This window comes from Myotis davidii, unplaced genomic scaffold (genome assembly GCF_000327345.1).
Source record: "Myotis davidii unplaced genomic scaffold, ASM32734v1 scaffold656, whole genome shotgun sequence".
Lineage (NCBI taxonomy): Eukaryota > Metazoa > Chordata > Mammalia > Chiroptera > Vespertilionidae > Myotis > Myotis davidii.
In genome coordinates, this window is record NW_006287544.1 from 122762 (window position 1) to 136002 (window position 13241).

Genomic DNA, 13241 nt, shown 5'->3' on the forward strand with positions numbered 1-13241 from the left:
GTGGGGGAAGACGGGGGGAGGGCGGGTTGTTTGAAGAGCAGGTGGTTTTTCTTAGCTAGCTCTTGGAATCTATTTTCCTCAAAACTTGTAACTGTAGTTCTCAGTTACCGAAGGGGTCCCTCATTTGTTTGGTTTGTAACCTGGGCACAAGGGACTTTAGAAACAAAAGGACCTGGTATGGTGGTCTTGTAAAAGAAAATGAGGAGATAGTATGTGGTCAGGGGTAACTCTCTTTCCCCCTGACATGCTAACATAATCTCTATTATAAAAACCTGTGGCTGTGACGCCATCATGCCGTAATGACCAAACACCAAAAGGCACTGGCTGAATGTCATATAATTTCTTCATGGGAACAAGTAAGTGTTGCTCTGTTCAATTCTCATCTTCCAACAAAGATCAATTTAAGTGCTCCTGAGAAGGAAAGGTTAGGGCAGAAAACTATTCTTATCTCCATCCACAACTGTCTTCAAGGTGGGCGGGTCTGGGTCTCACGTGATTTTGTGCAGTGGGCCTCTAGTTCTATATAATAAAAGGCTAATATGCAAATAGACCAAACAGCGGTACAACCGAACAACCAGTCACTATGACGTGCACTGACCACCAAGGGGCATGTGTGGAACATGGCAGGCATTGGCCATGACGGGATGGTGGAGCAGGTGAGTGGGGTCACCAGACCAAGGCAGGGCGCCAGTCGCTGTCATCAGGGCGAGCCTCTGATTGTTACTGAAAATTCTTTGCATGCTGTGGTCCGCCCGGCACTCACACCTGCTGCCAGCGCTGGCCCCGCTTGCACCAGCTGCTGATGCCCAGCGCCTGCCCTGCTCACTGGGCGCCATCAGCGGGTGCGAGCAGCGGCTGCCAGCCCTGATCATCCCTGAAGGCTTCTCCACCTCCCCCTGCTCCTAAAGGGCAATCAGGGCAGCAGCGGCCACTTGCACCCACTGATAGCGCCGGCCCGCTCACACCTGCTCCTGGTGCTGGCCCCAATCACTCTGTGCCTTCAGCGGTGCGAGCGGCCTGTGCTGTCAGCGCATGGGAGCAGAGGCTGCCAGCATATAGGGGACCAGGGGCCATAGCAGCAGGGGCTGGGCAGGGGCTTGGAGGATGGGCCGAGACCCGCCCCTGTGCCCACCACAGCCTTGTAGCCCATAGTTCCTTTCAAGGTGCATGAATTCATGCACTGGGCCCCTAGTGTGTGTGTGTGTGTGTGTGTGTGTGTGTGTGTGTGTGTGTGTCAAATCATCACATTGTACACCTGCTGGCGCCAGAGCCACTGCTCGCACCCACTGCCAGTGCTGGCCCTGCTCGTACCTGCAGCCGGCGCTGGAGCCGCTGCCCGCACCTGCTGTTGGCACCCAGCGCTGACCCCGATCGCTCAGCCCTGTCAGTGGGTGTAAGCGGCAGTTGCTGGCCCTGATTACCGCTCAGGGCTTCTCCACTGCCCCCTGCTCCTGAGGGGTGATCAGGGCAGCAGCCACTGCTTGCACCTGCTGCTGGCACTGGCCCCAGTCGCTCTATGCTGTCAGCAGGTGTGAGCAGGGTGGGTGCCGTCAGCGGGGCTACTGGCAGACAGGGAACCAGGGGCTGCAGCAGGAAGGGCCAGGTGGGGGCATGAAGGTGGGCCAAGACCCGCCCCTGTGCCCACCGCAGCCTCACGGAGCACAGTTCCTTTCAAGGTGCACGAATTTGTGCATGAGGCCCCTAGTAATAAATAATGAATATAATGATTTATACCATTTATAAGCACTTACTTTGCACTGGGCACTGTGCTGTTTCTCTCTCTCTTGGTACTGTTTTATTTATTTTTTCCTTTTTTGTGTCATTTAAACAACACTGCAACAGTGTAATATAGGTCAGCTAATTCCCACTTACAAATGAGGAAAGAAACTTAGATGAATTCTTCCAAGCTCACACAGTACATGGCATAGCCAGAGTTTGAAACCAGGTCTCTGTCACTTCAAAATTCAATCTCTTCTCTTTTCACCCTTTACTTTTTCTCAATTGGCAGCTATTCTGCCTCATGCACTTGATCTGAACAGTGAAAACAATAGACCAGAGGAATGAGGAAAAAATAAAAAACAGAAATAAGAGATGGTAGTGACAAATCAGAAAGTAACAAAAAATGTTGGATGTAGTTTTTAAAAGGTATTGTTCTTATTTTAAAAAAGAAAAAGAATAAGAAAAATGAATAGAGCAAAAGAAACACACCTCCCAACGTAATCCAGTGACATCACATTTCCCATAAAGCCCAGTTCTTAAAGCCAGCAGGGCTGTGGCTAACCCGAGCCCCAGCTGCTTCCACTCATCCACTTGGGGCTTTGACAGCTTCCTCCCCTCAAGCCATTTATCGTGTTACAGGGAGGGAATACATTCAGGGCTTAGGATGCCCTCTGACATGACATTTTTCCCCATGAAAAAGTTACTAAACAAATAGAAGGAAGTGATTTCTGGGCCTCACCTACTGAATCTCTGCCATTTACACTGCTCTGAGCAGGGAGGAGGCTCAAATGGGTGGGGGCTGGGCATGCACTCATGGGCAAAGGTTTTGCTCCCCTCAGATGCCCCTTTTTAGGCATGCTTTCTGGCTTATGCAGACTTTGTCCCCCCCCCCCCCCACACACACACACACACCCTCTGTGATTGGTCCCAGGGGAATCAGATATAAGAGGCCTTAGGGGCCTGCCAGGTCATAGTTCAGCAAATCTTAGGGGAAAGAAGAATAGACAAAGGAGATAGAGGTTCTGGCCTAGATTCAGGAGTCCCCTTAGGGAGGAAAGAGTTTGCTCCATTCACACTTTAACACATGTAAAACATTTACATACATAATTTAGTTATATACCATAACGATGTCAATGTTGCTATTATTATTATCAGTTTGTGTGTTCAGTCATTCCTTCACTATGTAATGTTGCTAGGTATGTATAGGTCCTCCTATGCTCATCATTGATGCTTTGGGCTTGGCTGCTGGGGTGGGAATTGAGCGGAATGGGTAGTGCTCCCTCTTTTCCTGCTCCTCCCTTGGAACAGAAAGGCAGTCCCCTCCTGCCTGGCTTTGCTGGTCTCCTAGGAGCCTACACCCAAGGCAGAATGACCCCCCGGCGTCCTGAACACCCAGCACTGAAGAGACTGAATGTCCTGTGAGTCCCTTGAGCGTCAGGGCCTTCCTGATGGGGTTTACTGATCTCCCATTGTTCTGAGAGCTGCCCCAAGAATGGGCTGTTTATAACTCTAGGGCACTCACACAGTGCCTGGTTCTCAGTAGACACTCAGGAAATGCTTGAAAAATGAAAAGTATATACCTATACACATGACATGTATGTATATATGTGTACCTGCATATGTATACATATTATTTCTGGCATATTTCTTTCTATATGGTTATTGTAGTAGAATATCTTAGGCTTGCATAGTGTATTGTGGTGTGCCAGTGAGTACTAATAATCCTAATATATAAAAAGCCAGGGGCCATCATGACTGAAACAACCGGACGGATGACCAAGCAGCAGGCTGCATAGGGTGACCAGGTCGGCAGTGGGGTTAGTGAGGGACGACCAAATGACTGAATAGCAGGTTGTGTGGGGCGACCAGGCCAGCAGGGGGGTTAGAGGGACAACCAAATGACTGAACAGCAGGCTGCGTGGGGTGACTAGGCTGGCAGGAAGGGCAGTTGGGGGAGAGAGTGCAGGCTGGGCTGAGGGAACCATCCCCCCTGACCCCGCATGAATTTCATGCACCCGCCTCTACTAATAATATAACAATACTAAAAATAGCCATCATTCATTGAGTGCTTTATATGCATTATTTCATGGAATTCTCATGACAATCCACTGACATCGATATTATTTTCCCAGTTTTGCCAAGATGAATCTGTGGCATAGAAAATTTAAATTCCTTGCCTATGATCACATAGCTAGCAGTGGCAGAGCTGGGAAATGCAAGCATTGGAGACCAAGTCCAATACTCTTTCCATAACTAATTTGTAGAGTGAGTGATACATAGCCACATAGGAAGTCAGTATTTTCTTTTATGAAGACTTAAATTGGATTTATGTGCTGTTACCAATAAAAGCCAATATAAAACTCTATGATGGTAAGCAGATTAACCATGAAAATTGGCACATACCTGATACGTGGAGTGGATCAATACTTTTGACTACCAATCTATCCAGTGGAATGGGCTGATCGAGTACCTTGCACGAACCACCCTCTTTTATTACTGTTTGCAGCTCAGGAGTAAGTGAAGGACACATTACACCTGTGTCCAAGCCTCCAACTTTCTGAAATTAAATGGGAAAATAATGCAGTGAAGAGGAAATGAGTATTGGTGCACATCCCTAAACTGATGTTAAGAAACAACTGCTTGAAATCCAGCTTACTACTCTTCCTGGATCTTGAAAAGCATTTCCCCAAAATACATAGTGATTTACAGAATAGTGTTTCTGATACCCAAATTTAACTTCCCGAGTAGGTTATATGTGACATCTCCAATTGGGAAACATTTTCATCACCATCACATCAATGGGAAAGTGCTTCATTTCCAGTGTCTCTCTCTAGTATTGAGTGAGGTGGATGAGAAAGGGGAGCCTCATTTTGGTCAACTCTGTCCATGGGATCTAATACTAACTCTAAGTGGAGTCCATGCTCTATAATTTGTAGATAATTGAAATTATTTTGAATATATAAGGTGTTGAATTTTTTTAAAGGGTGTCAAAGATTGTGATTTGCATGACATATTTTGTTCATTTAATTGCAAAGAGAGATTTAAAACACAACATTTCTTTCTTTCCCTTTTTTTTCTAAGTGAAACCCAGTGTCTTCTCTAGTTGATTATCTTTGCACCTATGAAGTCAATAAAACGCTCCAGATTTATTAAACAGAGGAATTTAAGGCACATAACATTCCTTATTTGGGGATCAAGTTATGAAACATGAAATCAGAATATTACCTTATAGTAAATCAATATAGGCTGCCATGAGTTCATGTACTCAGATTTGAGTCGTTATTTGATATGAAGGTAGGCTGTGCTTAGTGTCAAGGTTTTTGAAGGCCATAGAGATTTTTCAGAGCTTGACTGGTTCAGACATGGCCGTCTGGGAAGCTTACAAGAGAAGGCCACCTAAGTTTCAAAACTGTGATTCTTAATATTCTCAAATATCCATTCCATTCTCAATGACCATTCAACTATTTACAGATTGATCAATGGGTGTCTATTTTAGTATTTAAAGATCCTTAAATTATTGAGCTTAACTAACCAACATATCATCTAGAAGCGTAGGTTCTTAAAAGATTTGAGATATCTAGTCTCATGATCTTATATGTGTGTAAGGCTAGACCTCCGGTAAAAAAAGTGGGTGAGCCCAGCCAGTGTGGCTCAGTGGTTAAGCATAAACTCATGAACCAAGAGGTTATGGTTCGAAGTGGGTGAATTAGGTATCTCTGATGGCTGACAACTAAGGGCCAGTGTCTGAGTGCCTCAGAGGAAGTCCCCTTCATAATATCACTCATGCCATTCAGGGGACAGACTGGGAAATGGAAGATTAGATAGAAAGCCTTTAGTAGACCATGATACTCATGGCTTAATTAGTAACAACAATAATAGGGGCTATAATACTTAAGTAATGGGGGAAATCCCTGTTCTTGGAAGAGATTTCATGGCTTTAACCCTGAGTTGGCTCATTTTGTCTGTGACGCCAGCTATACATTTGTCTGGCTTCTGCAGATGTCTGTTTTATATACAGGAAGATACTGAGAGAGCAGGTCTCCCTCCCACTTGCAGCCCCCAAATCACTATTTTCCAGGGAGGATTTGAGCTTTCGAATCAGAAGGGGTGATGGATACCACCTCGGCACATGGCAGCAGACAGTTTAGAGAGCACCCGTCGCCTCTCCCCTGGCAGCGTTCACTGGGGACAATTTGGGTGAGGAAAGGGCCAGTACGGACAAAAGCATTTGGGTTGCATTTGATCAGGCAGGCCAGGAATAGTCCTGTGGCCTCTGGGACTTACCCTAAAACAGTGATAGCGAACCTATGACACGTGTGTCAGAAGTGACACGCGAACTCATTTTTTTTGGTTGATTTTTCTTTGTTAAATGGCATTTAAATATATAAAATAAATATCAAAAATATAAATCTTTGTTTTACTATGGTTGCAAATATCAAAAAATTTCTATATGTGACACGGCACCAGAGTTAAGTTAGGGTTTTTCAAAATGCTGACACGCTGAGCTCAAAAGGTTAGCCATTGCTGCCCTAAAAGTATATAGACTGAGTTATGCTAAAAATGTGCACATCCTTTGACATCCTTAAGAAGTGTAGCTTGCTTTTGTTATTGGTATGTTTAGTTCAGAATTATCTGTCTGAAAACGCCAATATTGTGTAATGTTTCCATTTTTAGAGGGTGAATCCCAATTTGATGTCTGAAAATATTATGTATTTTTAACACAACTTATTTGGAAGTATTTCTGAGCATATTTAGCAGACTTATTAAGAAATAGCAGAATTTACCTTTTTGTTGCGCTTAGTTTTCGTAACTAAGAGGAAATCATCAAAGAGAAACAGATAAACATCTAGGAATCTGGTACTTTCTGGGGAGAGAAAGAAAGTGAAACTGGGGTTGGAAATTGTAAGTAAAAGGATTTCTGTTATTTAAATCAAAGGATTCCTCAGGAAACAAATCCAGCAGGGCTTCCTGGCACAGCAGGCCAGCAGTTCAGGGCATCAGATCTTGTGGGTCAGAAACCTGCAAGGGTACTGAATCGGTTTCTTCCTTAAAGCAGAGACGTGGCCTGAGCTCAAGCTCACAGCTTTAAAGACATTGTATTTGTGATGTGTTTCACATGGATCTAAGATAACTTGGATGATGATTGTAATGGCTTCAGTGAAGCCTAAGACACATCTATCAGTTCATTAAACTTACAGCATTTTTGCCTCTTGACTCATCTGGGTGGTCATTGGTATGCATTACCCCCAGAAAGGGCATTTGTCATTGCTGTGGACTAAATTGTGCCCCCTTCCCCAATTCATACGTTGAAGTCCTAACTCCCCAGTGTGGCTGTTTGGGGAATAAGGAAGTAATTAAGAATAAATGAGGGCTTGAGGGTGGAGCCCTAATCTAGATGGATTAGTGTCATAAGGAGAGGAGAGGAGAGAGAGAGAGAGAGAGAGAGAGAGAGAGAGAGAGAGAGAGCCATGGGTGGACTCTGAGCGGAGGCCACCGGCAAGCTGGCAGAGCCTCACCAGAGAGCGAATGAGGCTGGCAACTTGCCCTTGGACTTTCAGGCTCCAGAACTGTGAGCAATAAATTTCTGTTGCTTAAACCACCCAGGGTACGGTATTTTGTTATGGTGGCCGAAGCTGACTTAGGCAATCATCTTACTTTTTTGCAAGATTTACATGTTCAAATTTCTTCACATAGCTTTATATTTACAAACGTTCGTGGTATAACTTTCGATAGTAACTTAAGGCAAGTAGGCTTTCCTACTTTTCTCTAGGAAGGGGCCAGTGGTAGAAGAGAAATCAAATCTTAGAATAGGGTATCGCCTTCTCTAACTTTACCACATAGGAGTTAGCAGAAGAAATAGTTAACTTTAAGTGATTTCCCAGGAAAACACAGTCTGTCCAGAGGGGATGTGACAGATACTTAAAGTAAATATTTTTAAAATCAGTAAATATTTTTCATTATTCTGTTTATTTTGTTCATTTATATTATTGTAGAAGTTCTTTTTCATAGAGTTTTATCCCTGAAAACTAGGGGGCTAAGATTAAATTAGTAGATAAAATACTTAGGTTTCATTTCTATTTCCTCCACTTCTTTAAGTTTGAAGGAAAGAAAAATTCTTTCCATATTTGCACAGAAAAGAAATTAGACCTTTCATTCAATCTTGAATTGTCCTTGAATATTTTATAACTTTTTAAAAATATATTTTATTGATTTTTTACAGAGAGGAAGGGAGAGGGATAGAGAGCTAGAAACAATGATGAGAGAGAAACACCGAGCAGCTGCCTCCTGCACACCCCCCTCTGGGGATGTGCCCGCAACCTAGGTACATGCCTTTGACTGGAATCGAACCTGGAACCCTTGAGTCCGCAGGCCAACCCTCTATCCACTGAACCAAACCAGTCAGGGCCTTGAATATTTTTAAAACATTGTATTCCATCACTACTAGAGACTATATTTTTCAAATCAGCCTACAGCAAAAACTGCTGATTGTCCCTCAAAAAAACATTTCCCTTTCTTTTTAGTAATGAAATTTCTGAGTGTTAGTGGGTACATATTCCCTGCAAATAAATACTACATCTCCCAGCTTCCCTTGCAGCTAAATATGACCAAATGAGTAAATTCCGACCAATGGAATATGAGCAAAAGTGTGCAACTTGTGAGTCATTCCCTTAAACAGCAGGGCTTTGCTCTCCTGCCCTTTCCCCCTTCCCACCGGCTAGCCACCCTGCGACTCCGCTGGGACCACATGGAAGGAAGCAGTACCCCGGGAGGGCAGAGCAGCAAGGCAGAAGAAGCCTGGCTCCCTAGTCACACCACGGAGGAGAGCTGTCACACAGCTCCGAGTTTTACATGCCAGAGAAGCAAACTTGCCTTTTTAAGTGATCCTTATCTCTCTCTGTCTCCAATGGCTGAACCCACATCTTAACCAATACGGACATGGCACCAGGAATGAGGCATTAGATAACATTAGACCTTCGGACCTGTTAAATGCTGTTTTCCCCATTCTGTGTCATTCATCTATAGATTCGGTTGATGATTATTGTCAAAATGAAATAGTTTCTTTTTCTTGCTAACTTTAAGTATTTTATTTTAACAAACTAGCCGCGAGCATCTGTTATGTCCTGCAATATATTCTAGGAACTGATGATTATTTTAGCTATTTATTGAATCCCTCATGTCCCACCAAGTAGTCAACTGATGCAGACACCCTACCCTGCATCAATGACTAAGAAGACTCTGCCTTCAAGGAGCTTTAATCCTACGGGAAGCAGACACATAACAAACAATAAACAAGATTTAAAATAAGATAAATTCAGAAACCGATAGTGCTAAAAGTAGACATAGTCAGGCAAAAGAGGATGATTAAGGAGGACCATTGTAAGCATACAATCAGGCTGTTCACATTTATCGCCAAGCAGTTTGAAGCTAGTACAGCCAGTGAAACGCCTTGACCAAGTGATTTCATGAGACGTAACTTCATTTCATTTCATTTCATTTCATTTTAGCACTATCAAGAAACCGATAGTGCTAAAGGTAGACATAGTCAGGCAAAAGAGGATGATTAAGGAGGACCATTGTAAGCATACAATCAGGCTGTTCACATTTATCGCCAAGCAGTTTGAAGCTAGTACAGCCAGTGAAACGCCTTGACCAAGTGATTTCATGAGACGTAACTACTGAGCACTGTGAGTTTGAAATTCTGTTTAGCCAAGTGCTGCACAACCGGATCTGAATCGTCTTTATTTTTTCCCACAGAGTCTGGACGGGGGTTCTCTCCGCGCTGTTCCAGACCGGAGCTGCGTTGCTGCCTTATTCTGAGCTGCAGCAGCTTGAACAGCACATGTTCTCTGAGTGTCACAGCTGTCAGGCCAGTCTATGTGTCGGCACCTTACTCACTTTTCTATTTAGAAATGCCAGTCTGTGTGGAGCAACACAGTTGCCAAGGGTATTCTGGCATGACTTCCCATGGGAAGTTGGTTATGCTTTAAGTTATAAAAACTTGTACTTTCTGGGAATGAGAAAACACACTTATTTGGTTAGACTAGAACCGTTTTTAAAGCTGAAATAAATTTGGAAACAAAATTTATGTGTTAGATATCATTCTTGGTCTAATGCTTTATCCATTCAAAATGAGGTCCCATTTCTTTAAACATTAGCACCCCCGCCCCCACCACATCGCCACGCCAACTCTGGGTCAAAGTTCCCGTGACTTTAAACTTGATGTGGCCCCCTCTCTGATGCCATCCGAGCCACCCAGCATATGGCTTTAAGCAAGTGTCTGGAGTTAGTGATGTTGATGAGGCTCATCTTCATTTACCACATTTGACTCTACAAGAAACTTTTTCTGAAAAGTTGGGTCTTTTTGTAAAGACTCCTTCTTAGGCCAGTCTCCCACCCGCACTTCCTTGACGAGCACCCCAAAGCTACATGCGGATGCGCATCTAACACAGCTTTTCACCAGAGTTGGTCATTGTCATGTTCATCCAACTTCCGTGTGGCTTCTCAACCTGCCCACACCTGAACCCTAGCACTGCCTCCCGGACTCACTCCTTCTGCCTCCCTCGGTGTGGTCAACCTAGCTTTCAGGCACGACACTTGAAAGCATTGACTCACTGCCTCTTCAGCCATTTTGCCAATCATAAAGTTCTCCTATTTTTGCCTTTGAAATATCTCTCACATTTATCCTTTTCTATCCAAGCCCATTTCGAACATGCCAGCACATCTCACAGTGTTGGGAAGTTGGTAGGTAGAGGGAAGGGGTGAATTAAAACTTCTGGTAATTCCAGGTGGAGGCCAATTTTGGAGGGAGAGGCATATATTTGAACACAGAGCTGTATTTTGCTTCATTATTTTGATTTGATTTTGTCACAATATATAAATTTTAAAATTATAAAAAAACATCAAAGAAAATGTAAAATTGTTATCTTTCCAAATGAAAGTGGGAGGGTGATGGTCTAGCGGGGGTGGGGAACCTCATTTTCTGCAAAGGACCATTTGGATATTTATAATTATTTGTGGCCATATAAAATTAGCAACTTAAAAATTAGCCTGCTATATTTGGTCAAACATTTAATTAACTCACCCCCCCCTAATGCCTGGGCAGGGCCAGACCAAATGATTTGCAGGCCTTATGTGGCCCAAAGGCCAGACGCTCCCCACCCCTGGTAGAGTTTAACAATGGTTGAGAAACACAGGCTCCGGGTCATCTCGCCTCACCCTGCTTCACGGCGGAGCTCCCTGCTTTGGTCTCCTTCTCTACACCATTTTGTGCATTGCTTCTGATGACTCTTCAGCACCTTTTTAAGCCTGTCCCTCGTCACTGGCAATTTCCTTGTGTTCGGCTCCCAAGCCAGGTGCTGCGATTCTGGAAGCCCACTGGGCTGAGGCAGCCTGGACTCTGCTGTTAACCTCCAGGTGGCTTTGAACATGATACAGAACCTCCCTGAGCCTCATACTTCTCACCTATAATTTGGGATTAAGTATAACTCCTCTGCATAACCACTGGAAGGAGAAAATGAGTGCAAAAGTCCTTTGAGGTAAAATGCCGGGCATGTCTACCATCCCTAGCTGGCTGGGTAGGGGTTCTGTTCCAACCTGACATGTAAAGCTAAAATATAGCAGATTCTCAACAAATGTGTATCGAATACAGAGTTATGGCCTGGCACTCCCCACCAGATCTCAGGCTTCCATAAATAGGCATCCTCACATCCCACACAGGGCTTCTCACACAGTAGGTGCTCAATCAAGATTTTGTGCAGAAACAAATAGATGAATGCATACAAAACCCTACTTTGGTCAGGGAGCCCTTTCTGCTGAGAATATTTACTGAGCACTGATTCTGTGTCTACCATTTTTAGTGGTTGTGCATCCATTAGCTCATTTACAACAAAGGGGGAGATGGCTGTATTCGGGCCAAGGTTACACAGGCAGAAAAGGCTGACCTGGGAAGTGACCTGGCAGTCAGCCTGCAGGGCTCCCTCTCCTAATCACTCCACCAGCGCCTATTCTCCCAGGTGGCCTCGCTTCCAGGCCCTTTCTCCTGCCATGCCCCTCATCTGGGAGGTCCTCCCTCCTGTCCTTCCACTGACCTCCATCTTTCCGTCCCCCACAAGCCCACCTCTACTCCCATGGAGCACATAAAGCCCCTCCCAGGTACCCCAGCCCCACAGCCTCTCTTCTTTTCTGAACTTACCTGTACGTCTGCTCGTTACAGCAGAGCTTCCCAACTAGAGGAAAAGGATTAAATGGAATAATGACCTTATATCCTCCAGTGATGCCTACCCAGCACAACACGTGTTACATAACAGGTTCTCCATCAACACCGATGGGATGATTGCCCAGCTAATTGGAGGAATATAAGGGTGATAACAGCTGATATGGAGTGTTTATGTTGTTCCCAACCTTGAGTTAAGCTCTTCATGTGTTTCAATTTAACAACAACCTTATGAAATAGTTATCCCATTTTAGAGATAGAAAATGAAGGGCACATAGCTAGTTATGCTGTGAAGTCTTTGATCAAGCTGACACATGTGTGAGTCCATAGCATATTCTCTGACTCACATCTTCCATGGCCTTGGCCATAGGCCAACACAACTCTTTACACTCTTCAATGGGCAACAATTGGACACGTTGCATGGTAGCAAAGGTGTTGGGTTTTTAAAGGAAACAGCTATTTACCTGCAAGAGTTAATTTTCCCTCATAGAGAAGGTGTCTGTTGGTTGGTGACAGGATGTTTTCTGCCATGTGCTCTTTAAAAATGTGTTTCAGGCACTTGGAAAACAAGAGAGACAATCAAAGAGAGGTTGTTAGCGGTTGGAAGAGAACAGGTTCCGGGAGCTGGGGCAGTGCACTCTGTCAATAAAGTTCAAGACATTTAGAAACGTCAGGAGATGGACACGGGAATGGGAAAGAATGAGCACATCCCTCAGGAGGCCCACCCCGGGAATGGTGTGCTGTTGCCAGCCTCCCCACATACAAGGCCACGTGGTAAAAAGCTGTAGTTCTTGGTCGTAAAACTAGATTCAATATCCAAGTGGACAGCTGGGGACTTTGTAAAGACTAGTGTATTTCCAACAGAATGCCAAACATAAGTCTTAATGGATCCTCTTTGTACCTCTGGAATGAAAAACCTTTTATCTCTATCCCAAAGTGGAGGCCACACTATAATCTCCTGAAGATGTCTAAATTTTTGAAAATTGTCAAGCCACTTCACTTTTCCTTCAAGATCCCCTGAAAGAAAAGGCACATTCAATATATTTTTACATTCATGTGACATTGCAGCATAAATTTTAACCAAGATGTACAGTAATAATTTAGAGACACTGCTCCTAGAACCAAACCATATCTTAGTTTCATTTAACATAGTGCTTGCAGTTTAAATGTCTTAGAAAAACTCATTAATTTGAATTCAGCCTCTTGCAAAGAGAAATAAAATTTAAACAATTTAATAAAGTAAGTTGAAATGTATTGCGCATTTTTATTTAAATAATACAAGTAAAGTCCCTGGTAGTTTTCTCTTATT

The 13241-nt window shown here is 43.9% G+C and overlaps 1 protein-coding gene across 1 annotated transcript in view; it reads right to left on the bottom strand.

Annotated features, from left to right (window-relative positions):
• Nucleotides 1-13241, bottom strand: part of PLEKHG7 (pleckstrin homology and RhoGEF domain containing G7) — a 30205-nt gene that overhangs the window by 3849 nt on the left and 13115 nt on the right. The window contains exons 6-9 of the mRNA XM_006759348.2: nucleotides 12834-12949; nucleotides 12397-12490; nucleotides 6504-6583; nucleotides 4123-4276 (exon numbers count right to left, since the gene is read on the bottom strand). Of these exons, the coding sequence (XP_006759411.2) occupies nucleotides 4123-4276; nucleotides 6504-6583; nucleotides 12397-12490; nucleotides 12834-12949 (444 nt within the window). The remainder of the gene's footprint in view (nucleotides 1-4122; nucleotides 4277-6503; nucleotides 6584-12396; nucleotides 12491-12833; nucleotides 12950-13241) is intronic.